This window comes from Ambystoma mexicanum, chromosome 10 (assembly GCF_040938575.1).
Source record: "Ambystoma mexicanum isolate Mex_15411 chromosome 10, UKY_AmexF1_1, whole genome shotgun sequence".
Taxonomy (NCBI): domain Eukaryota; kingdom Metazoa; phylum Chordata; class Amphibia; order Caudata; family Ambystomatidae; genus Ambystoma; species Ambystoma mexicanum.
In genome coordinates this window covers 926391020-926417643 of record NC_090932.1, presented here as the reverse complement: position 1 = coordinate 926417643, position 26624 = coordinate 926391020, and the positions used below count along the sequence as shown (strand labels likewise).

Genomic DNA, 26624 nt, shown 5'->3' with positions numbered 1-26624 from the left:
GGCTGCCGAGTCGAGGTGACTACAGAGGACTGTGTGGTCCACTAAGTCGAATGCCGCTGATAGGTCCAGGAGGAGAAGTAGGGCCGCTTGGCCATTGTCTCTGCAATCGTCTATTTGGGCCTTAAGATCTATTAACGCTGTCTCGGTCCCATGTTGCGGGCGGAATCCTGATTGACGGATTCCAAGTAGGTGGTTAGACTCTAGGAAGCTTTGAATTTGCAAGTAAGCCACTTTATCTAAAATTTTTAGGAGAAAGGGCACAGTCGTGATGGGCCTGAAGTTAGTCGGAATGGTAGGGTCAAGGGTTTGCTTCTTTAGTAGTGGCAGTACCCAGGACTCTTTTAGGTTGATCGGTACTGAACCTGAGGTGAAGGAAGAGTTGATTAGTTTGGTTATAAATGGCGACAGTTCTCTCGCAGCATCCTTGATGAGTTGTGCTGGGCATTGGTCGCCTTTGCAGTTAGACGGTTTGAGTCCCAGGATGACCTTTTCTACCTCTATGGGCGATACCTTAGAGAAGCAGAAACGGGCTCCCAACTTGGGCTGTGGCGGTGGCGCTGAGCTCTGAGGGATGTGTGGTGTTAGTGATGCCTTCTTGATGGCAATTTTGGTTTGTAGGTTTGCTACCTTGTTTGTTAAAGCAAGTTGTATGCTAGAGCACCATTTTTTATCCTTGGTGCAGTTTTCTTGGGGTACAATGGGTGTTTCCAATTCTTTCAGAATGCTGAACAGTTCTTTGACACTAGATTTTGAGTTGGATATTCTAGTATTGTAGGTTTCTTGTTTGGCTAATAATATTTCTTTCTTGTATTGGGAGGAGGCTTTGGAGAGGTTGAGTTTATTTTTGACTGATGGGGAAAGTCTCCAAGTAGTTTCAAGTTTTCTTTTGGCCAGCCTAAGATTTTTTAGGTGGGGCGTGAACCAAGAATTGAGGTGTTTTTTAGGTTTGCTATTTCTTAGTTTGAGCGGGGCTATGTGATCCAGGGCTGAGGACATGGCTGCATTATAATGTTCGACTAACAGATTGGGGTCCATGCAGTCGGGTAGTGAGTTTAATTTAGGTATTATAACGGGCATTAGATTTTCTACTGTCATTAGTTTTTTATTTCTCGTTGGCAGGGGTGGTGCAAGTGAGGACGGGGCAGTGACCCGGTGGGTTGTCACTGAGAATAATAGCAGGTGGTGGTCAGTCCAGATCTGCGGTACAGAATCCGTAATATTTACTTTGCAATTATGTTCTGCTATCCAATCAAGGATGCGACCTTTGTTGTGGGTGGGTAGTTCAACTTTTTGGATGAATCCCAGCTCTTTCAAGGTCAGAGCAATCGCTGACGATTGGGTGTCCTTATTGTCATTATAGCCTAGATTAAAGTCTCCTAGCACTATTGTTTGGGATGTATTTTTTAGGTTATTGGACAGGGATGTCGAGATGTCCTCAGAGAAGGTTCCGATAGGACCTGGTGGTCTGTAGATGAGGATGATGTTTAGGGTTTGGGAGTTGGCGATGGCTATTTTGACCGTGAGGCATTCACAGGATTGCATATTGGTAGTAGTGATGATCCTCATGTCCAGGCTAGTTTTAGCTATGATTGCTAGACCTCCACCTCGGGAGGTAAGTCTGTCCGCACGTAGGATTGTATAGTTGTCTGGGACTGCTAGTGATAAGGCTGGGCCAGCCGCATCATGTAGCCAGGATTCTGAGATGGCCAAAAAGTCTAAGTTGTCTGTAGCAATGATATCTGAGATCTCTGTGGCGTGTGCGACTAGCGACCTGGCGTTTATAAGTGCACCTTTGAGATATGATTTGTGGTCAGCTAAGTTAGGGCTGGTGGTGTTATGACTACCTTTAGTTGCCTGTTTGGAGTTATTTATTTTGGGTCTGTTGGGCTTAGGCTGTTTCCTAGTAGGTTCCGCAATACCCTTCAAGAGTAACTGTATTTTGTTTCGGGATTTTGATAGTTCAGCCTTCTTGGCTGGTAGCTCATGCAGTTTGGACAGGCGAGCACGTAGTCTAAGGTTTCTGTCTACAGTGTTGCATGGCCTTTGTAGGGTGGTGCTATCTGGATAGTGGGTCATTTTAAGTCCAGTATTGGGTTGTTGTGTGTTGAGCATGATATGGCAGGTGCAATGGGTGGAATAGGACGTGGTGCAAGGACTCAGAGTGTTAACTTTGGTGCTTATTTTAGGTGGTTGTATTCCTAATGTGATGAGGAGGGCGATATACAATGGTAGCCAGGGTGACCTGTAGGCAAGACCCAGGGAGTACATGCTAAGTGACTGGATAATAATCCGATAGGAGTAGTTTCGGTGGCAATTGAGGTGGCTAAGACTAGGCAGGCTAGATGCAGCTATCAGGCTAGGTGCAGTTTCAGTAGCAATTTGAGAAGGCCAAGAACAGGCAGGCTAGATGCAGCTGTCATGCTGGGTACAGTGTCAAGGCACAAGGGCACAATACAAGTCAAGTGTGGTCTATTACCGACCATGGGGCACAATGCAGATCAAATGTGGACAATTAGCGATCATAGGGCACAGTACAGAGCAAATGTGGTCTATTAGCGATCATGGGGCACAATGCAGATCAAATGTGGTCTATTAGCGACCATGGTCTATTAGCGACCATAGGGTACAATGTAAGTCAAATATGGCGACCATAGGGCACAATGCAAGTCAAGTGTGGTCTGTTGGCGACCATGGGGCACAATGCAGATCAAATGTGGTCTATTAGCGACCATAGGGCACAATGTAGAAGTTGAGATACATGTACTGTTTCTACATGTGGCAATGGTAAACAGGCTGGATGCCGTATGCTAGAGAGGGCCCATATGGGTGCCCAAGCGTTCTAGGAAAGAGAAAAAAACAGGCAAGTGGCTGGAATCTGGAGTACAACTAGGGGAGGCATATGGCCTACCTTGCGTCTGGCAGGGCTCGTAACCGACGCTCCTGAAACCTGCTGCTCCTGCAATGGGTTGCGGGATCTCCTACTCCACCGGCCTTCGGTTGTGATGGTGGCATAGAGATCATACTGCAGGTATGAGCACGGGCAGAGTAGCGTGCTCCAGCGTGCAAACAGGGGCCTTCAGGTGAGGCCGCCGGCGTTTCCGCCTGCCGGCAGATGTGGCCTATTCAAAGGCTGCTAGTAGCCTAGCAACGAGGCACCAGCCTCGATATGGCGCCGCGCTGCGCCCGGCATCATAGGGTCAGGCAGAGGAGGTCAGGCAAAGCGATGTCGTGGTCCCGTGCACAAAGCCTTGTGCAAAATCGGGTGTCTTTCTACAGGCAAAGGTGCTCAGGGGCATGGGAGCCTTACCATGGTGGATGGCTCTCCGGAACGTCGTGCAGGTGTGTAATTGCTTTTCATAAATGTTCTTGAAAACCTCTCAAATCTCTTAATTTCTCCTGACAATTTCTCCATTCTCATTATCTCTTAACATAATGTGGCCACTGATCGCATTCATTTTCAATCTTTGTGCCAGTAGAGAAACGGCTTTCCCACCTTGTTCTCAAAAAGACTGTTATCTGTAGAAAAACCTGCCCTACGCGTATAATCTGCTTGTGATCTAGGAAGTGCCTGGCCCGTAACCAATTTTTCCCTATTGTTGTCATTTGGACTATCTCTGTATAACTTTTCCGCCTGACAATAAACATTTTCCAGTCTATTCGTTTTGGCCTCCTTAATTTTACGTTTACAAGCTGAGTAACTAATCATTCTGTCTTCAGGGCATCTAATACTACAAATAGGTTCGAGACAGAACCCTTATTTATACGTGAATGAGATACTATTTCAGCGTTCAGGTACTCTATGGATTCTGGATATGTCAGAAGTTGTGCATTCATACACCATCTTCCCGTCATTCTCCGGCCCCCCAGCGAACCATCTAAAATGAACTCAATGTTTGCCTGGTCTGAAATCGCTATCCCTCCTATCTCCATCAGTTTCACATCACCAAAAATACTTTTTGTAATCAAAAATAGATCTATATGTGAGGATGTTTCTTGACTCTCCCATTAGACCTGCTTAAGTGTCTGTTTGGTTAGGTTTTGTAATCACCACCTAAAATGATTTCTGTATCGCCCATTTCTCGTAGTGTATCATTGAGCTTCTCAGAGATAATTTCCTGGGCCAGATTGGGGACGCCTATGTTTAATAGTATTAATTTCCTATTTCCTATTGTAACTCTCATAACTAAATATCAACCATCAGTCCTTTTAAGGCCGTACGCAGTCAGTAGATGTAAGCAAAAAACAAACAATAACTGGTTATTTAACACTTGACTTCTTGCAAACATTTAAATTGATCTTCTGGTGGCAGACAAATGGAGATACCTTTCACCATTATCATAGGCTGCCATGCTACTTAGATTCTATGAATTCCCTTTTGTGCATTTGAGACTAAACATTGTAAGGGATAGTGCCTGCTGATGTTATTCTGCAAACTTAGTTTATATCACAAATTACTATTATTCTTATTTGTGGTGGTAACTTGTTTTTTTCTGTCTACTAACATAAAGTCTCAGTTCTCATGTGGGGTATATTAGTCATAATGATTTGTGAATATACAATACGTTTAAATGTAGTATTAAGTTATCTTAAAGTAATGTCCTTCAGTTGCGCTGTGTATTGAGCCTCTGTTTTGAATAGATATTGAGATATGTGGAAAGAGGGAAATTTATACACACTATGGGTTTATCTGTGTCCAAATCACTATTGGTGGTACCTCCAAGTAACTAGTCACAATGAATTCTTACCCCATTTAAAATGTTCTTATTACCCATTCCCGGGTTTGAAATTCATGTTGAAGGCTTGTAATAGCCTCCAATTTGTAACCAAGGTTTTGGGGTCTGCTCTCATCTTCATATCTAACTGTAACGATGGGTTTCGGTTAATATTTCAGTTGGAGCCAGAGATTCACTTACCCAAAGGTCTGGCTTCAGAGCTGAGTAAACCCACTATCTGGCATGCGTGTGTCGGTTTCCCGAATCTGCACAATATTTGTCATGTAATGCAACATGAGCAAAAGCATTATCCTACATGGATCTTAGGTGCTGTAATTACGTAGACGTGTGCGCAACGTCATTAGGTATCTTGTATGATGTTACATTTCCTACACTTGTATTTACATTGTGATTTGGGTCCATCTGTTTTACGTAAACTGCTTTGTGCGCGGCTATATGCAGGCAGCACACTTTTGTGTCTATTGGGAGCGTCCTCTTTGTCACTCATTGGGACAATTACTACTAAAGCGCAGCTATAAAAAGAGGCAGAGGCCCCCTGATGTTTAGTGTGTTAGGGCAGCAATATAGAGTGTTGTTTTTGTTGCAAAGATAGAAGTAGAACTAAAGAGATGGAACCTGAAGTGACCAAACCCTGTAGGATTGATAATGAGGCAGTCGTCTCATCAAGTGTGCCACACTGTAGAGCAGGCAAAGCTTGGAGTGAAGGCTTGGGTCGAGAGCCAGTGGAAGAGCCTTTGCCCCAAGTCTGGCAGGAGCTAATACCAGAGAGAAGAGAGTGAGAAGCCTGCTGAGACGCTCTAACCCAGACACTAATGGTAGCTGCAAAGGCACCAGCTCCAACTAGAGATGTTTGCATGTTTGGATAAAGCATTACTTGGAGGGTTCAGATTTATTACACCATGAAAAATAACTAGATGGGGTAGGGACAAGGAAACCCTACCCAGAAGAACCCTTAGTGCATTAGTGGAAGCTACCATTGTAGGACTCCTAGGACAAGGGGGTTAATGATGCAGGGCTTGTCCTGGTAGGATTTTCCCAGCTACTTCATTCATAGAAACTACACACTGTAGGGATGGTCTGACAATGCCAAGGTATAGGCAAAGTGCAGGTCTGTTAAATCTACCCTGAGACTGTGTGTGACTTGAAGGGACACTCTCCTGGGGCAGACTCGGAGGATCCAGTGCTTTAGCTGAAGGATTTAGACATTGGATTCAAGACACTAGGTCCTTTTTGAGTAGGTCATTCACTAAATCTTTTTTTAAGGTTCTATCATTTTGTAGGTCACCTAACAAAAAGACTTCATTTATTTTGGTTGATTTTAGGTGGCCTACAAAAATAGAAAAAAGGGACTTTTCCTCAAACCCCCACCCTCTCTTGCCCCATTTGATTAAAAAACCAGGGGGTTTCACCCCCACCCCTCCCTCAGCCCCCACCTCTGCCCTCCCCTCCCAAGACCCCCGTCCCTTACACATACAAAAATACACACAAACACATACACCCAACACACGCACTTATGTATTTAACCATTCTCCCTCTTTGCCGCTTCCGGGTCTTGGCATGCCCCTGTCAGCCCCTGCACGCGCTAATATGTGTCTCAGGGGCTGACAGTTCGATTTAAAAAGACAGCTTTCTAAATCGTTTTTTTCTTTTTTTTATTTTAAAAAGGTCTTTTGACCTAGTAACTTTTTAAAACCTTCTTCCTCATGCTATTGCCTTAGAATCTCACTTTTGAGTTTGTTCCCTGTATATAGGTGTTCCACCAACCATTCCCGCTAAAAGATTAAATTAAATTATTTAAACAGCCCTATGTGTTGTGTGGCCTGCGGTGTGCACCCCATAACACAAGTCACTGCCACATAAGCATTTCTATTAAGCCCCCCTCTTCAGTGTGTAGCTAGTGGTTCTAGGCTGCCGCTAGTGTACAGCTCCTACCTCTCAAAGGATTGAGGCAGCCCCACACACAGTGATTGGCTTTGCAAGATGAACCCTTGCCATGGCTACTTTTCTCTTCAAAATGACATAGTCATCTAAGGGTCCCCGACTATTAACAAAGAAGATGAGGGGTGAGACAGACTTCAAGACGACGGTGACGGTGCTTGGCAGTTCTTGAAATAGGATATTTTTGCAAACTTGCGCTCCTTTGCATTATCTGTCACTTATGATTTAATGTCCACATAAATAAACCATTAAACACATTACTTTTTGTATTGGTTGATCTATGTACAGGGTTAATTTTGTCTGAAATGTTGTAATCTCTCGCTTCCTCACATTGACAGGGGGCAATACAGAAGCAGCTCACAAATCCCTTGTCAATACTGCAATATATAGTTTTGCTGTTCGTGTAGAGGTTTTTATGCACATTGGCCTGCATGTTCTGTAGTTAATTTAGCTGAAAAACACACCTGTTTGAACAAGTTAGACCTGTTTGTTTCTGTGAATGATTGGCGAGTTGGAGGTGGTGAGTTAGTGAAGAGTTAGGTGAAGGAATGCTGGAAGTCCTAAAAAGGACACTATAATGGCTAGTTTTGTATTATAACTGAAGGATATAACTCTTGGTAGATGGTCCCAAGCTTTCTTTTTGTTGCTTGTACACCCTACTATTCAGTGCCTTGGACTGCTTTTGAAAAGGGCTAGGCTACCATGCCAACATTCAGCACTTAATATAGTGATCAGACATTTGTTGAGCAGCAGACTGGGTAGTAAAGCCTGCCAGCCTAAGATAGTTGCCCAGAGAATCAAGGTCTCTGGGAAGTTACCATTAAGATCTGTCCAAATGCCACTTACAAAAAGAACCCCAACCACACTGGATGGCTACCATAGAAAATGGTGAAGGGCTTGAGTCCCTGATCTATTTCCATAGCTGAGAGCCAACGTGGAGAGGTTGAAGATGCCGTTTCTGGAGGGTGTGGCGTGAGAGTACCTAAATGTGGGGCTCGGGCAGTGGCCAATCATGGGGGAGAGAAGCGCAGGGGGCTGAAAGGTAACTCTGGCTTTTACTGCTGAGTTACGTCTGCATTCCCCGCCTCCTAATTGGACAATGCCTCGCTCCTGCATGCCAATTACATATTTTCTCCTGGATCTGAAGATGCCTCTCTGCATGGATTACCACACCCCCCCCCATCATGGAAAGCTCTTTACTTTTGGGATAGATGCACACAGCATATTCTTGTTTTTGAAAGATAATTTCCTTAGATATTGTGTTTTGAAACAAATCTCTAGTTATGCTTTGAAAATATATTCGGAATGACTGAGTACCAGTAGAGTGTTGTAGCTTTTAGACATATTGAAAATGTTATATATCAGTTTTCTATACATTTAATCAGAGAAGCTGTTTCAATTGCATGTTTTCCATAACAGAGCTACATTTTTTTCCTCACAGTCCAGGCACAGATATAACTACAGAGTTGGACAGCTGGATTGATCAATTTTGTTTGGATGCTGATGTATTTGTTCTAGTGGCGAACTCTGAATCAACACTCATGAACACGGTAAGGTCATTTGTTGAATTTTTCACCTGTGCAGTTTTGTAAAAACATGGAGACTTTAGAATTATTAGCATTGGGGGCCAAACCACATATTTTATGTTTGTCATCTATACGCTTATAATTGGTATGGTTTCTCGCAGAGACGGGGTAAAAAGGCAAGTTCAGTGAGAACATTTGAATCTACAAATGCACAATTCATCTTTGCAAAATCCTCACGATTCAAGTAACATGGATTCTGGAATGTCAGTCGACCTAGCAGCAACTTAAGCCAGCTGTTCCTGCCTCCTCCCCTGTCTGTGGCTACAAATACCAAAATAATGAGTACTGGAAATAAGAAGATGACTGAAGTTCCTGAGAACCCTAGCCCCAAATAAATGTAAACAAGGAGGCGAGATGGAAGAGACACCCAGCAGCAGTGATATATATATATATATATGCCCTTTTGCTAAAGGTTTCCCAGAACGTGGAAGAAAGGCTCCCTAAATTAATTGACCTCAAAAGTGAACCATTTAGAGATCAGAGTTTTAAAATTTGAATCTGGTAACACAGCCTTGATTTCAGAAGTGACAGGAAGCTTCAGGACATCTAAGGACTTACGATCTGAAATCTCAGGCCTGGAGGTTGAATGCAGGAACCTAAACCTACACCTGCTTGGATTAAAAGAAAGCCCCGAGTTGGACAAGGATCTGGATACACAAGTGCTCGGGGCCTTGACAGTGGTGCTGGGAAAGGAAATTGTGTGCCCTTGCCACTTGGATTATTCTTGCAGAGCTGGAAAAATCACGAAGGACAGACCAAGGCAGATAATATTGTTTTTAACCAAAGTTAATGTAAAAGAGAAAACCCTGAAGGCAGCAAGGGAGAAAGGAAAACTTACTATTGATGGAAGTCCCCTGGCCATTTATCCTTGTTACCCTAATGAGATTGTGGAGAAATAAAGGCTTTCAAGGTCGCCAAGCATTGGCGAAAAGCCATATAGCATTGGCGAAAAGCATTAAGCCTAGGTTGGTGAAACCTGCTATTTTTAAGATGTATTTGGATGGAGCATTGAATACTACAGAAGACCCTACAGAAGCTCAACGGTGGCTTAAGAACACAGCAAATCCTAGAATTGACCAGGAATAGCAGTGTCCATTTAAATACAACTTTGGATTAATTTTAAGTAGTGAACTATATTAAATAATGTTATATATATTGATATTAATTTACTTATTTTAGATTAGCTACTTTGCATTGCTTGTTATTATTCAAATGTGTGGTTACTGTTTAACGGCTCTTTAGGGATCTTTGATACGTAGGAGAGCGTGCAAATTGTATCTGAGGTCCCTTTTTCTAAAGAGGAAGTGAAGGCGGTATAGGTTTAAATGGCAGAACAAAGGAATTTAAGGTTAGTGCCTTTGCAATTATTAGTCTAAATATGGGTCTAGCTCTGGTGTCATTTAGTTAACAGCAGATCACATGTGCACTCACCCTCATCTGCACTGTGCGTGTTTGAGAAGCTTAGGATGGGTGTATTGGTGGCTCGGAACCAGGAAATAAAAATCATCTGTGGCGAAGCAGACCTAAACGTACACACGTTATGTGTGTCTAGGCTTCTGATTAGGTGTATGATTGGATGTTCGCCCCTTTGCACTGCTCAGCTGGTGTTTGCTTCACTCCGGGCCGCCCTCCCACCTCTCCACTGGAGCATGATGTTGGCACGCATGAATTATTTTTAAGAGCCTAGCCAGCTATGGGGCGGTGCAGTGGTCGTTTTGACAACACGCCTGTGTAGCGGCGGTGGGATCCTTACTTGCCTAGACTCCAGGTTTTAAAGCCATCCGTGTGTCTCCACTAGATTTGTGTGGTTTGATCCCTTTCCTGCTACAGGATACCAGCAATTAACGGTGTCCTTGAGCACTTTAACGGCACATCTGATGGGAGTAAACGTTTGTTGCCCATCCCGAAAGGCGCTCAGGTTTGCCTCCAAATAAGTTAACTGTAACGAAGGGCACACATTACGGCCACCGCAATAGCGAACATGTATACCGCGTGTGGATTTTAAAAGATATTGTGGCATGCATTTGAGAGATTACTTTATCACGTTATTAAAGCACTTAGTTCCCATACATTTTCAAATTTGAATCTACATATTTATGATGGATCCATTAATATCTTTTGCACATTTAGTGCTTATTGCAATCATGTGAGTTCATTAAAAACATATAGTGCAAAGTTAAATATATTGTGGATGTGTGGGCGGGGCTTTCTGTGATGTAGATCTCCCGGTTTTTTATTTTGGCATGTAGGCAGGTATGGTGGTGTCGTACTGTGATTCGGTTATTCACTGCATAGTCGCACAGCAGCACTGTGTGTCCCAGTGTTTGAATTGCTTTTGAATATGGGGCGATGTGCTGTTTCTGCTTTGGGGTCCAACAACCAACCAAGCATATAAAATGGCCTAACTATGTCGATATGGCCTAGGTTTGGATGGTGGGTGGTCCAATCTATCCAAACTTTATTGCCATTGGTGACAAGCTGCCACCGGCCCTTCTACTTATTGTACCATAGAAGCAACGGTTAGACATTCTTACTTATCGACATTAAGGTTCATTTCCTGATAATTCTTTTGCAAGGCACAGGGTTAGGGCGACAATTGTAAAGTGACTTGCAACTTGCTACAGTGACTACACTTACAAATTAATTGACTGAATGGAAAGAACGAAGGGGCATTTGATTTCTTTTCAGGGCAACTCCAATACATTTGATGATGGACATGTGCTCCATTCGCAGATTAGCATAAGATTAATGATATGGGACTCTGATCTTCTGGGTAAGGGCTGATATAAGGTAGGATCTGGGAGGGTGGTCTGTTTAAATAGTGCTGGATATTGGCACCCGGAGTGGCAACAGAGTGCCTATATATATCGCCTGGCTTCGCTCTCGCTGGACATTATACTGATAGTATGTGGACTGATAAAGGACAATTAAGGCTGCCTGAGTATATCACTCACACTTTGACACGTTCTTTTCTACTTATATCTACAGATAACTGCAATTTAACCTGCTTCATAACATCGGTGCCTGGCCACGCCCCCTACGTGGTGCTTTACTCTATTTAAGCACCAGGATGCGTGCAGCCGGAGTGCCAACAAAATGCCTGTTATCCGGCTAGCAGGCGGTAGACGCCCCTATCCAAGTGATTGCAAGGTGTATTTTAGTGAATTTTGTGGCAGTGCTCTACACGCTTCTGTTAATGCTCATGTTCATGCTGCCCTTTAGCTTTTTTAGGATTTTGTTACAAACCAGTGTGAAAAGGTCTAATCTTGATTGGCTGTTTTCAAGATTCTGCCGTAACTTTGTGCAACATATAATAGAATATATTGTTTAAAAATGTTGCCTTATCCCAAGACCATTGTGACTGTAACATGTAAGCTTAAAGTATTCTTGAACACGCGCCCGGATACCCTCGGGTCTGGCGCGCACTATAAATAAACAAACAAACAAACAAATCAGGTCTGTATGATGACATTCTTTCCGCCACGCTCGTGTTCACTCCGGTGAAAAACATGATGCTTAGGGCGTTGGCTCTCCCCCTCCCTCCCTCTCCTCCCAACGTGACCGATCAAACTCTTTTTGAAATGGGAAGAATTGATTCATCACCAATCGTACTGGGTACGGGTAGCTCCCCTTCAGGGGTGGGAAACACGGAGTCCTCATCTAATGTTTTAACGCAATCCTCAGCTCTTCCAATTATCAGGAATGATTGATCATTCTTAGATACACCTCCCATATTTATGGAAGGGGAGGTGTCGATGCTGGCGCTGCCCGAACACTTTACTGAACAGGGGAGTGGGGTGGAGGACGCTGTCTCCTCGGCACAGGCCCTGCAATCTCAGTGGATGTGAAGTGAGCTGGGGGAGGCAGAGAAATGTGGAAGGGGTTGTGGGTTATCTGAAACAATCCAAAGCGAACTCAGGGAACACACCAAGTGCCTTAGAAGTATTATAATCCTTCTGACAATGCAGAGGCAGGGGCAGGGTATATCCTGTCCGTGCAACCGCAACAAGCAAGTGGATACTGTGACTTATGCCGCAGACAAAGAGAATTTAGTGGGTCATTTGGAACTTCCCAGAGGCCACATGGCTATCAACACTTCTGTAAAAGAGGTGGCTCTACCCGTTTTGGTTGCTTTGGAATCGAATTTGACCGGGACAGAGGAGGAGCCTGACAATTCTATTACCGTGTACCAACGTCCATTGGTACCGACGGTTTCTTTAAAGAAAAAATAAAAAAAGGAAAAAAATGCTTAAACTGGTCTCGGGGAATGGTACCAATAGGCCCTCTCGCAATTTCTGGCGGCACATGGTGAGGGAGGAGGTCTGTGCTTCTCAAGACCTTGAGTCTGGTCTGTTGCAGACCACTTATGAAGCAGATTGTTGTATAATCTGGGATCTACATGGCAGGAGCGGGGTCCTCTATGCCCCCCTCTCCCTCACTGAAGCTATGAAACATAACAGTAAAAGGCAAGGGAAAAACAAATTCAATAAAAATCAACAAAACCACGCACCCTCAAGTGAGATGCTCACCTCCAAACCACATACACCCCATTATCATTTTTTTTACTAGAAATCAAGAAAAGCTGACGCTATCAAGGAGGGCCGAACCTTGTATCTCTGCCCTGAAAAGGGCTGTAATGTGACGGTGGGCTCCACGGGGTAAGTTGGGCTCCAATGATTGAGGAGACGATAGAGTTGGGTGACCCAGATACATTGCAGGCCCTTCATAGGGCCGGACAAAGTCAGTCAATTCTAGTTAACGAATCATGCAATCCCGGGGATATATATAGTGTTCCATTGTCTTCTGCGTGTATAATCTCTGGAACCACTCAAGACAAAGATCAATGCAGCGGAGAGTATCCAAATAACTATGTCATTAGAACCCCTGGTCAAGAAGACCATAATTGATTTATTGGGCTCCCTACTTTCTCTACCAAACACCCCAGTGAAATGGGAGATGGGCTTGTGCCATATGGGACAACAGATACAAAATGCAAGGCACTTATCCTTCCCTGTTGGGGTGGTAAATAGAGCATGAGTGGTGGGCCCTGGAGTCTGGAGGGCGTAAGCTCCCAGTCGACACAACTCTCATTTGTGGTACAGGTCCATCTTTGCTTGGGGGGGGGGCAGGACGAATCAGGGCCAGTCCCACTGCAGGGTGGTAGCCATGTGGAGGAATGGTTTGACAGGACCTACAAATCGGTTTTCGAAACTAATCTCAACGGTGTCCCTTGCAGACAACCCTGCTTCCCAGATGACCCAAGCGTTGTTATACACTATTTGTTCTAGTAAGGGGGCCCTAATTCGCTCAACCGATGGCAGGTTCTGGCCCTCCTTAATGAGATCCCTAGTCTGCGATTGGTTTCTTCAGCGGATATTAAGCTAGTGGATTTGATTCATCCGGAAAGATACGATCATATGCGCTTGGTCCTGCACTCGCACACAGTCTATGAACTACTATTGAGAGAGGCCTCTCAGCTCAATAAGTTTGGATATGACATCTTATCCTTTAGCCCAGGATTCCATGGTATCAAGTTCGGGAGAAATACTGTCATACAAGAAAATGAGATCTCAGTTTACTCAGTACGAAGATTGTGGGGTCTCAGGGTGGCGATGAAGCCGACACTAATTGGAGGTGGCTGGCTATGTGTCTGCGTGACTCAATTTCTCAACTGGAATCATTAAAACCTCCCCTTTAGCCAAATAAAGCCTCTCTCGTTGCTATCATGGAACCCAAGGGGTTTGTGGCATTTGCGTAATTCCCTGGAACTCTGTAATATTCTCTCCAATTTCTCAAACCTATGCATTCAAGAGACATGGCTAACAGATTCCTGTGTGTTTGACGGTTTTGTAGTCCATACTAAACCTGCTACGAAGGTACTGAGGGGTAGGCCTTCTGGAGGTTTATTAATAGCAATCAGGATAGGCGTTAACTTGGCAGTAAGAGAAATGGTTACTTCACTGAGCTGTTGCTTGGGTCTCTTGCTAAAGTTAAGAGAATTTGTCTTCCTTGTTTCTCCTTATTAATATTTATTGGAAGACACACTTGAATCATTAAACTCATTTATAGAAGAACGTCAAATTATTACCCCCGACCTGCAGTTAATCATTGCAGGAGACTTGAATGCAGAAATTACTGGGGTAGGGGCCAAATGGGTTCTTTATGAAAGAGATCTAGGGCTGCTGACTACGGTGAGCGAGCATAGTAACATTTTTAATGGGGGAGGTACCCCAGGGTGCTCCAGAAAGAAACTACAAGGTAGCTTTGGAATGACTTATTTTCCAGTTGAAGGCTTTTCCTAGTGAATGAGCTTTTAAATCCCCTGGATGATCCGCTCACTTGGTGGGACAGCTCCCGGATCAGAACGATAGATTATATTTTTGTGTCGAAGTTCTTGATAGACATGGTGACCGGATTCAGTCTGCGTAGTACCCCATGCAGTGACCATCTCATGCTTGCAAGTTCTCGTTCAAGATCGGGAAGCGGCAGAAGGAGGTCTATAGCTTGTCCCTGAGGGTTAATCATGCCAAAACACGAATTACATGGCATGAGGGGAACGTAAGGAAAGTTTGTGTTCCTGCTTGACTTTAATACCTATAAGTTGGATACTAAATTACTTCGATGCTCTCATGATCAATTTGGTAAATATGTGGAGATACTGATAAAGAAATCTGTTAAGGTAGCCGTCGTGACTCAGGGCTCTGCCAACCGACCGCACTTTTATGACTGCTGCGTGCACGCTCATAGAAGGCAGTCACATAAAAAAGTGAGGGATATTTTAAACTCTATGCTCGCGCCCAAGGACAAATATTTAGAGGTTAGAAAGGTAAGTAACCAATTTAGAAACTGGGTAAGGGGCCGCAGAGCATTCATGTATCTGGCGGATAGCGGGCTAATGTGTAGTGCACCTAAGCATGGGTCGTCGAGACAATTTTGGATTCTGATTAATTCTATGCAAACCTCACAATGATCTATCTAAACTATGGCGATCCCAGAAGAAAAATGGAAGAGCCATCTGGGGTCACGTATTGAAGTGATTCTCCAAGAAGGAGACACATTTGGCTTGGGGGACTAATTAAGCATCCCTGGCACTTACAATTTTCTATTCCGGAGATCAAAAATTGTCTTAACAAAGCGTATGCGTCTAGAGTGGCAGGCCCTAACCAACTTTCTAATGTGATGATGAAAGATAATCCGGAGTTGTGGGCAAAAGCTCTGTATATTTTGTTCTTTGATATTATTCTAACAAGATCATTGCCATCTTCCTGGCATACCTCATACATTGTCCCTATCTATAAAAAAGGGGACCGGTCTTGCCTCACCAATTATCGCCCATAGCGTTATTAGACTCTGATTCGAAAACTTTTGCGGGCCTGATACTGAACCATGTAGAGGAGTGGGCTGAGACTTGTAATATTCTGTCACCATTACAAATTGGGTTTAGGAAGTGTGTGGGTACTGACGCTGGTGGTGTGCTCCTGACAGCTATGCAGGAGAAAGGCGTGGACGACAAATAGCCATCCTATCTACATTGTGTGGCTATGGACCTCTCCTGCGCTTTCGATCTTTTTATTTTATTTTTTGGATTTATAAAGCTCGCTACAGCCATAAGGCATCGAGGCGCTGGTACATGCAATTTGTAAGGAGGCGTGATTCATGGTTACATTAGCAGCTACCCAACATTATGAATTCTTAGTTACACATATAGTTTGACGAAAGATAATGGATAGCTCATGCAATGGTTAAAAATTAGATACATTGAGTGAAGAAGTGAGTTTCAGCAGGAAAGATGCAGTCATACAAATAACCTAGTTTTGACAGCTTTGCAGAAGGCTATGTGGGAGTCAATCGTCCTGATGTGCGCAGGTAGAGCATTCCAGTGTGATGCGGCCATGGCTGGGAAGCTAGTGCCGCCTGTGCGAACCCTACGTGTTTTGGGAATGGCAATCCTGTTTGCATAGGCTTTTCTGGTGGGTCTGGATGAGGTGTGCTTGGATATTCTCTGGACTAGGTACAGAGGTGCTTGGTCATGAACGCATTTATGTGTAAGAGCAAGGGTCTTAAAGATAATTCTTTCTCTAACGGGGAAGCCAGTGCACCTTTCTCCCAACCTCAGAGATGTGGTCCTTTTTCGAGATCCCGGTAGCGGCTCTGAGGGCCTTATTTTGTTGAGTAGATGTAGTTAAGGGTGTTCATGTCAGACTGTGAGAGGGATAAGCACCTGGGTGTCATCAACATAATTGGTATATGTGATGCCCAGTACGTCCAGCATGTTGAACAGGGGCCTTGTGAAAAGGTTGTAAAGGGTGGGGGCAATGCATTTGATGTGGCTAGGATTGGCACAAGCTGAGTCGGCGAAGACTTTCATAGCTCTTTCCTGTAGAAACAAGGTGATCCAGGCACATGCCCTGGGGTAGAAGTTGGCCTCAGTAACAAGGTGGTGGCAAAGGGTCTTATGATTCACAAGGTCAAATGTGGCAGATAAATCAAGGAGTAGGAGCGCGGGTTTGCCTGCGTCTCTGAAATCGTCCATTTGATTTTTTAAGGTCTAGTAGGGCCGTTTCTGTGCCATGTCGAGGACGGAATCCTGACTGCCGAAGGCCAAGAAGGCGGTTGTCTTCAAGGAATTTTTGAACTTGCAGATAGGCTTCCTTGTCTTGAGGTGCGGCGTACCCAGTCTTCCTTGAGGCAAGTAGGGACATGGCCAGACTGGAATGAAGAGTTGATGAAAGCCATGAGGAAGGGGGCGAGAGTAGTCTTTGATGAGTTGGGCCAGGCAGATGTCCCTTTTGCAATTAGTGGGTTTGATGGAATTAAGGAGGGAGATCACTTCAGATTCGCTCATATCTTTGAAGTCAAAGGGCGAGGACTCAGCCGACACAGCAGCTGGGGGCGGATTGGTGTGAGTGTTAGCTATTAGTCAAGTAAGGGCTCTTTGATGAGCTATGATTTTAAACTGAAGAGTGTTGTTTATCAAGCATGGCATTTTGAATGTCGTTGCACCACTTTTTATCCTTGCAGATGGTGGATGGTGGCGTAGAGGGATTTTCCAGCTCCCTAAAAATGGCGAAGATTTCTCTGGTCCCTGATTTTGCATTTGCAATCCTTGTGTTGAAGGAGGCGGCTTTTGCTTTAGTTATGGCAGTTTTATATTCTTTAGAGATGGCCTTGAAGGCTACCTTGGCAGCGTTGTTTGGGTTCACTTTCCAGGCTGAGACTGCTGCTCTTTTCTTAGAGCGTAGTTCCAGAAGCTCCTGGGAGAACCATGCATTTGAGCGTTCAGCTCTCTTAGCTTTCTTCAAGTTGAGTGGGGCTATGGCCTCAACAGCTTGAGTGATGGCTAGTTTAAATGCACTGGCCAGGGCTTCAGGGTCGCTGGAGAAGGGGGGGCAGGAGGGCAGGCACCATCAGATTGGGCATGATATTCTCCTTGGTGAGCTGCCGCACACTCCTGGCTAGAGATGCAGGAAGTAGGGTGACAGGCCTAGGAGGCCCCTTAGATGTATTGAGGTCAAATTGAATGTAGTGGTGGTCAGACCATCGAATGGCAGTAATGTCAGTGATCTGGATAGAGCAGTTATGGTGTGCAACCCAATCCAGGGTGCACCCTTTAACATGGGTTGGCTGGGAGATGGCTTGATAGAACCCTAAGGTGGATAAGGTCTTATTAAGAGCAGCTGCATGGGAGTCGCTAGGGTCATTGAGTCCTATATTGAGATCTCCTAAGGGCAGAACCTTAGAGGTCTTTTTTAGGTTGTCTGATCGGGAGTGAATCAGAGCCTCGTGGAAGTCTGTGACTGGGTCAGGGGGGCGACATACAATGTGGAGAGAAATGGTGCAGTTGGCGGTGAGATTGATTTTGAGCATGAGGTATTCACAGTTTCGATTGAGTTCCCCTTCAATCCTCCTGATTGCAAGTGTGTCTTTGGCAATGAGGGCACCCCCTCCACCTTTCTGGAGGGTGCAGTCCTGCCGGAAGATGGTATAGCCTGTCGGAATGGTGAGGGTGAGAGCTGGGCCAGAAGATTCATTCAGCCAAGTTTCGGTGAGTACGAAAAGGTCAGTATTATCCTTAGTAATGAGGTCCTGCACATCTAGGGTGTGTTCAGGGAGGGAGCGAGCATTGAGCAGCGCACATTTGAGGGATGTGGGAGATGTGCCATCTGTGGCAATTGGCAGAATGGTATCAGCAACAACCTTGGGGGCCATACACATAGCATTAGGCAGGTGGCTTGGCAAGGTGGCATCAACGACATTTGGTAAGGTGGCATCAACAACATTTGGCAAGGTGGCATCAACGACATTTGGCAGAGTGGCATCAACAATAGTCTGGGGCGAGATATGCATGGCATTAGGCAAAAGCATTATGCATCTTAAAACATTAATGCCGGAGAGGGGCTGGGGTGCATGATGGGTGGGTGCAGTGTCAACTGTTCCACAAGCAAATGCAAGTCTTTTGTTGTCATGGCATCAGGTAACAGTGTTTTTCTAGTAGACGAGGAAGGAAGATCTGTCGTAAATCCGGGCGGAGTGTCTTTGAAGCTGGGGCATACCTTGGGAGGTTGGCAGGTGGTGGAAGGTGACCTGGGGAACTGAGAATGAGGTTGAGTGAGAGAACCACAACTTTGGGATACTTGTGGTATTTGAACGAGAAACTTGCATGCAGAGTTTCCATGAGTTATTTGGGGTTTCCCATTTTTCAGAATGCAAAAAACTGCAATATCGCCAATTTCTAGAAGAGAATGTAAACAAGTCTATAGCCCAGATGAAAAAAGTAGACAACAAGTACAGGAAGTTCTCCTTAATTCCCCTACTTCACTTTTACAGAACCAAGATTATTCCTAAAATATTCTACGATTTGGAACTATTTCCCCTCTGGGTAATACTCAAACTAAATCCTGGTAGGTTCCACTACGTTTCCCTGCCACTACGCAGATAACGTACTAAAGGCAATCAACGTAACTTCCGCTGGATTGCCCAAAGCCATACTACCCACGGCCAGTCTGATACCTTACTGGTTGATCTTAGTCTGCAGTCGCAGCGATAGCTCACCCGTCTTATAGTAGCTAGTCACCCTCACCTCAACGCCTACAGCCTTCCAAAGTCCTCCATGGGTATTTTAGGGTTGATCATTCTCACAATGGCCAGCCTGCAGCTTGCTCCCAACACCATCACAGCGATCTCAACACCCTCACTATCTGAGCTTCTCCACTCTTCCAAGCCCACTACTACACTCTCAGATTGCAACAACCACCCCCTATCTCCTGTTCAGTGCATATTACATTACGCCACTAAACCCACTCCTAACTTACCATGTGCCTTAGAGTGCATAAATACTAGACTTGGCTATTGAACCACATCCCTAGCGTGCAGGAATTCTAGACTTGGTGCTCCAACCACCTCCAACAACACCTTGCACCACAAACCCAACAACAACAACACTACACCCTCACCACCTAAACCCAATCGCGTAGCAACGTTTCTCCAGCCAGAAATTGCCCTAATCAAAGGAGCACTCATAAATGCCAGATCCCTTAGTGCTCACGCACTAGACATAGCTGACCTCCTCTCTTCCAACAACCTTGACTTCTTAGCAGTCACCGAAACGTGACTACACCCAGCAGCAGGACCCTCTCTCATGATTGCCATACCGGAAAACTATACAATCTTTAGAGTTGACAGAACAACTGGTAAACGTCGGGGGAGTTGCTTTCATTACCAAAACCCAGCTTGTTATGAGAGAATTTGTCTGTCAGTCAACCTATCTCCTCAGGAGAACTCCTCTCTGTCAAACTTCCCCTACCTCCCCAACGTACACTACTTATGCACCTGATCTACAGACCACCTGGCCCTCTGTCCTTCTTCGACGAAAACATTACGCATCTTCTCACTCACAACAACAATCCCAATTCCCAAATGTTACTACTAGGCGATCTAAACCTTGCCTTTCACGACCCGCAAGATTCCAACGCAAAAGCCTTAGAACACTCCCTCCTGGAACTAGGATTTACCCAGCACATCAGTGAACCCACGCATAGCAAAGGCAGAACCCTGGATTGGGGGGGCGATTTAAACTGCAATGCCAAAATACTCTCAAACTCCCTGTGTGTATGGTCAGACCATCACGTCATTCACTTCGAGTTCCAGAACATGTGTTATTTACCTCCAACTGCTCCGCAAGCACCACTGGCCACCACCAGAAACAACCGGTTGATTCCAGTGGACAACATACTCCCCCCTGATCCAACCCATCACTATTCCCCTGATTTCTCCTAACATGGACCCCATTAATCTAGTGGACACATATAACCAAAATCTGCTACTAGCAATAGACCAAATTGCTCCTCTTAAAACTTGAAAAGCCAAACCGCCTTGCCATCTAAACAAATGGTTCACATCAGACCTGAAAGCCTTGCGCAAGTCCAAAAGATGTGTAGAATCAGATTGGAGAAGGAACCCCTCGACCCTGAACAAGGAACTATTCAACACTTCCTCTAACATCTATAAAATTGTTATTTAAAAAACTAAAAGCGACCCCTTTAACAATAGAATACTAAATGCCAAATCCAGTACCAAAGAGCTTTTTACCATCTTAAAATAACTGGAGTCACCCATCCCCCCGCCTAATGGCGTGCAACAAAGATACTCCCTCGTGTGCAAACATCCAAAAGGCTCTACTAGACAAAATTACACTACTACAAGCTAAAATCAAAACCAAGACTCATCCTTGCTTCCAAAGTCAAATCTAGCAAACACCACTAACCCCCTCCCAAGGCCTGTAACCTATCTGAATTCTCAACAGTTCCACAAAAGAGGTGGAAGCCATAATAACTAGCCTTAAACCTTCCAAATGTCAAGGAGACATTTGCCCAGCTTCCATCATTAAAGAAGGTGCCAAGGAGTGTGCTCCCTTCATCACATCCTTTATCAATACTTCCTTTGCATCCTGTTCTGTCCCAAAAAATCTCAAATACGCATGGGTCATGCCCTTAATCAAAAAGCCCACCCTTGACCCCAATATCCCAACAAATTATAGACCAATCACAAACGTACTGTTTCTACTAAAGATCTTGGATAAAGCAGCCTACATCCAAATACAAAACGATATCAAGGCAAATAACCTGCTAGGCCTCCGGCAATCAGGATTCAGGCCAAGACATGGCACTGAGACAGCTCTCTTGGATCTTAAAATCCAAATGGTTGAAGCCAAAGACAATGGCAACCCCTCCCTACTCTTATTTTTTGATTTGTCAGCTGCTTTCGAGTTAGTGGACCATAGCATTCTAACTACCCACTTAACCACTTCAGCCTCTCATTCTCTCCTAAAGCAGCCTAATGGATCCAATCGTTCCTCTCTGATAGATCCATGAGGGTCTTCTCAGCCACAGCATCAGCAGCTCCCTCGCCAATTACCTGAGGAGAGTCCCTCAAGACTCATGCGTTTCCCCAACTTTGTATAACATCTTTACAAAGTTGTTGTTTGACCACCTAGATGACATGGACGTCCACTATACAAACTATGCGGACGATACACAAATTCTCATCACTCTCTCAGGATCGTACAAGAAAGATTCTGTCCGTTTAAATGAACTATACAGCAAATTCCAAGATTGGATGGACCAAGCACTGTCTTTGTCTAAATGATGACAAAACCGAGCTCCTACTCATCGGTTCAAGGCAACATCTCAATAAACTAGACCTTCAATACAATTCATTCAACATCGATGGAAACTACACTTTTGTGTCCAAGGATGCCAAAACGCTTGGAGTCTACCTCGATTCTACCCTCACCTTCTCGAGACAGGTAAACGCAATAGTGTCTTCAACGGCCTATACTACTAAATTAATAAACTCATGCAGACCCTTCTTATCTACCACCAGCTGTATCACGCTGGCCAGATCTCTTATACTCTCTAAACTGGACTATTGTAACACCTTCTATTTAGGCACCAGCAAACAAAACCTGCACAAGCTCCAAGTGTTGCAAAATAACGCCCGCCAAGTGGCACTAAACATACGACGGACAGACCACATCTCTCAAGCAAGATGCAATACCAAATGGCTACCCATACAAGATAGAATTACCTTCAGAATACTTATGATCACGCACAAATGCCTTTCAAACACGGCCCCTAAATACCTGGCTGATAAATTCTCGAGAAAAATGTCCACTGGACCAACCAGAACTAACTATACCCACTGCCTCAACATCCCCTAGTTTAAGCCGCAAAACTCAGGTGGCTCCAGCTTCCCAGTATTGGCAGCCAAAACCTGGAACATTCTGCTCCACCACTTTTAGAGATGAACCTTCTTTTCTGGCCTTCCGATACAAAGTCAAATCCTGATCCCCCAGTGATTAACTCGCCATATATTAGCCATATTGTATATACCTGACTGCTTTTGACTGTTTTGGTTTCTGACAACTCCTTAACCAATCAGCTATAACTGTAAATTAAATAGCTGTATCCACATCTGTATATTTATGTATATGTTAGAACACTGCATGTTCATGTAATCTAATGCTATGACTGTAACAATGTTTGTCCTCCAAGTTAAGCGCCTAGATACCTCTGGGTTCAGCGCGCTATATAAGCAAATAAAACAAACAAACAAAACAAAATAAAGCTTGAACTTGGCAAGTACGAAGGGAAAATATGGAGATCCATCTTTTACTGTCTGTCCAAGTCGGTTTCATATGTAGCAATGTGATATGAATTGGGCCTGCAGTCGGTGGGCAGCCTGATAGATTGGCGAAGACTATCGCTCTGTAGGAAACCTCTAGTAGGCCAAAGTGACACTATGTATGCAATCTTAGGGAAAGGATTTGTGTCTAAATTGAACGAGGAATCCAGGGGTATTTTCGATAGACTGGGAATCACCCTGGATTCTCTCATTTGTAGCCCAGTAAAAGTTAGAAGGTTATTACAGTACAATTACTGAGCCCAGACAACGCAGGATGTGCTTAACACTAAGCTATTTTCTTTTTTTTTAAACCTTTATTTATTAGACTTGAAAACGCAAAACAGCAAGAGACGCGCACAACATGATAGCAGGGTACAATCTTATACAATGACAATCAATACTGGTACATAGTAGTCACTTCGGACACACAAATGAGGCAGGGTCCAAATAATATCGCAGATAGTGGGGTGAAAGAGTTTCTGCTCATGGGGCGGCAGCCGGAGAATGAAGGGCGGAGTCGGAGGACTCGGTGTCCGCGCCCAAGTTCATGGCAGACATATAACTGCGGAATCTCCGCCAAATGTCCCTTGGCCTAGAATGTGGATGCTACAACGTGCCCCAACTTTCCTCAGTATCTGACGCCCAGGTGACCGCTCTGAGCACTGCGCGTATGTGGGTGCTCTAGGCCTGAGCCAGTTCATTAATAAACAGCGCAGATCCAGCAGCCAGCTAGTTTCCTTGAATCGCGACCCAATTGGGGAAGGTCGTGGAAGAGGCACCGTAGTGGGGATGGGTCTATAGTGTGGTCCAGTATGGTAGATAATGTAGAACATATTTCAGTCCGTAATTGTGCTAGTCGTGGACAGGACCACATCATATGGATATACGTTGCTTGATCCGAGCCACATCTAGGGCAGCTGGAGGAGAGCTCGCTGAATATATGGTGCAGCTTGGTCGGGCTGTGATGGTACCTGTGCAACACCTTGAACTGTATTAATTTAAATCTAGAATTAAAGGAATGGTTCGGTCAAAAATGTTATTGTCCCTACGGGTCGGCCATGTGTTCTTAAGCTTAAGTCGCTTGATTTTAGAAACATTTCCTATGGACCTTACCCGAGTTTTCGTCCATTAAACGCACGCGAAAACAGGCATCAGGGAGATGCCATTTTGTGATAATCCTATCACTTGCCCCATCGCCCTGGCTGACCTGCTTTTGCGGCACTAAATCATAGCCCCCCGCCCCTGAGCCTGACATTATCAAAACATTCATATTCTCCACCTCTCTCCGTGACGTTACTGTGCTGCGTAGGCAAACGCGCCCAGTCGTCTTCTACGCGACTTCACACAGAACCCGGAAACCAACACCGATCAACTCACAACACAGCACGCTACAATTCGGAATATGAAACTGTACTTTAAAATCAAACAGCATTACGGTACATTTGGTAAAGTACATTTATTTGACATTAAATGTTTAGAGAATATTCAGCAATTGGCATATTAAATCAGAATGGAATTTATTTTATTTTCTCTCGATCCGCAAATCTGCTAAAGTTTATCGTGAGTCACGCGCTGTTCTGTTATGGTATACAGGGTGTTGGTTTTCGTTTAAAGAAGCACTTTGGACGCACGGTGAACCGCAAAGCTGTTCCATCAACTAGGCACTAGGCCACCGTAAAGGTTGATATGTTGCTTCTAGCCGCTAGTACTGCGTAAGGGCATATGGGCCCTTGGCGATCGTCCCATAAAATGGTCAACGTTGTGCAGTTGTTTACAAGAAGCTGCAGCTGGCGATTAAAAAATCCATCAGCCGGGGTCTGGAATAGGTGGCAGTAGCAGTACGGTAGGATGTACCTGTTTAGAAAACATAAAAATTGAAATTAGTCTCACCAGCCGATCTTTATTACTATTATTCATTTTATTTATTACGGCCGAGCTGAAACTATTTACTTGCTAGGATAGTGCAATGGAGTATGTTCGGCTCTAAAAGAGTCTAAATCGAGGTAAAAACACAATGGGCCTCATTACGACCCTGGCGCTAAGGGGTCTGCGCCAGCGTTAGCTGCGCGGACCCCTTACCGCCAACTACGAGTTCCTGGAGCGCCATGGTCATTTTTCCGCCCGCTTTTTGCGGGCGGAAAAATCCATGGCGCTCTGGGACCTTGGTGTTAATTACGCCACCGTATTTTACGGTGGCGTAATTAACTCCTTCCCCACTCCCATTGAGCCCTATGGGGCCGAAATGGGAATGGGGAAGGGTAAATGGGTCAATGGGGACTTACCGCCCCGCCGACCTCGGAATGGGGCGGTAAGTCCGCCATCCGCCATGGCGTAAAGGGACTTTGCGCCATGGCCGGAAAGTCCGTCGATGGCGGAAAAAATCCGCCAGGGTCGTAATGAGGGCCAATGTAATGATTTTTTAGCGTTGAACCACTGAGAAACAACTGTTTGTCTACATGCGTGTGGAATAGGGACATGCATGCCCATGTGCCCGGTAGAAAGACGATCCCACAAACGTTTTACTTACTATTCATTCATTCATTCTTTCTTTATTCCGGTATAAAAGCGTCTAAAGAGTTACTTACATTATATTTGCCATTTCCATTGTGTCTCTGCGTAATGCACTCCATAAATCCCACTGCGTTCGTGCCAAAGATTTTTCATATACTGAACTAATATGAAACTCGGTCTAGTTTCAGAATTTTCAGCCTTATCGTCTCTTATGTTATTGCACCCCTCCTTCAAATGAAGTCCTTTCGGCATGGTCCCTGTCTCTCAAGGTCAAAAAACAATAGAACCTTATACTGCCAGTGCGAGTCGTGGGCCTTTTCAGCCCGCAAGCAAAAAATCAAAGCCGCTCACCTTCACTCTACATGAGCATATATTCTTACTTTGCAACATCCTGTGTAAAGCCATCTGTGAGAACTTGAATTTTCGACTCTATCTATGTACTAGGCCTCAATGTGCAAATGCGAACTGGCTTCTCCCCCATCTGCAACGCCTCGCTTGGCACGTTCTAAGGCCCCCAATTTTGTCCTCATTGTCTGCGAGCTTTGCAGCCCTCGAGAACCATAACTATGGAGACATTGACGTTTTGGGGGAAGGTCAGGGAAAGTATAAAGTACCTGTGGAGTTGAGTTGAAAGTGAGATTTATTGTTTGTTTGTTTTATTATTTGCAATACGCAAGCCTCCCCTCTGTTAACAGTGCGCAGCATTTACATGAGATTGCAAAACTTAGTTACAGCAACAAAAATATATACATACACATATTCACAAGGTCAGCGATATGAGGTGAATAGAGAGAGAAGTCAAAGATGACGCCCATGATGTTCGCCACCCAGGATGGTGAAGGGAGGGGTTAGGGTTAGCATACTTTGTATGCACACTGTACAATAACATTATTTTCAAAATGACAATCAGATTGCAATCATTTAAACCGGGATTTGTACTTCTCAACGAGCTCTGCTTTGGGCGGACATGGCACAGTGGCAATGTTCGGTGGCAATGCATCAGTGCTGTGCACAGAAACGCTCAAAATTCCATATCTGTGCTTCTCTAGTACAGTAAAAATAAGGCCTTTAACAAAGTCGAACTCCATTTCCTCTTATACTGGTTTCACCACCCATTTCTTACTACTTTTTGCAAAGGCCGTAGTGTAGCGAGGCATCCCTACATTTCCCATAG

The 26624-nt window shown here is 44.6% G+C and overlaps 1 protein-coding gene across 3 annotated transcripts in view; it reads left to right on the top strand.

Annotated features, from left to right (window-relative positions):
- MFN1 (mitofusin 1) overlaps positions 1 to 26624 on the top strand; it is a 1384201-nt gene that overhangs the window by 545900 nt on the left and 811677 nt on the right. For all 3 annotated transcript variants that reach the window (XM_069618688.1, XM_069618687.1, XM_069618686.1), the window contains one exon: positions 8113 to 8221. In XM_069618688.1, coding sequence (XP_069474789.1) covers positions 8113 to 8221 — 109 coding nt within the window. The remainder of the gene's footprint in view (positions 1 to 8112; positions 8222 to 26624) is intronic.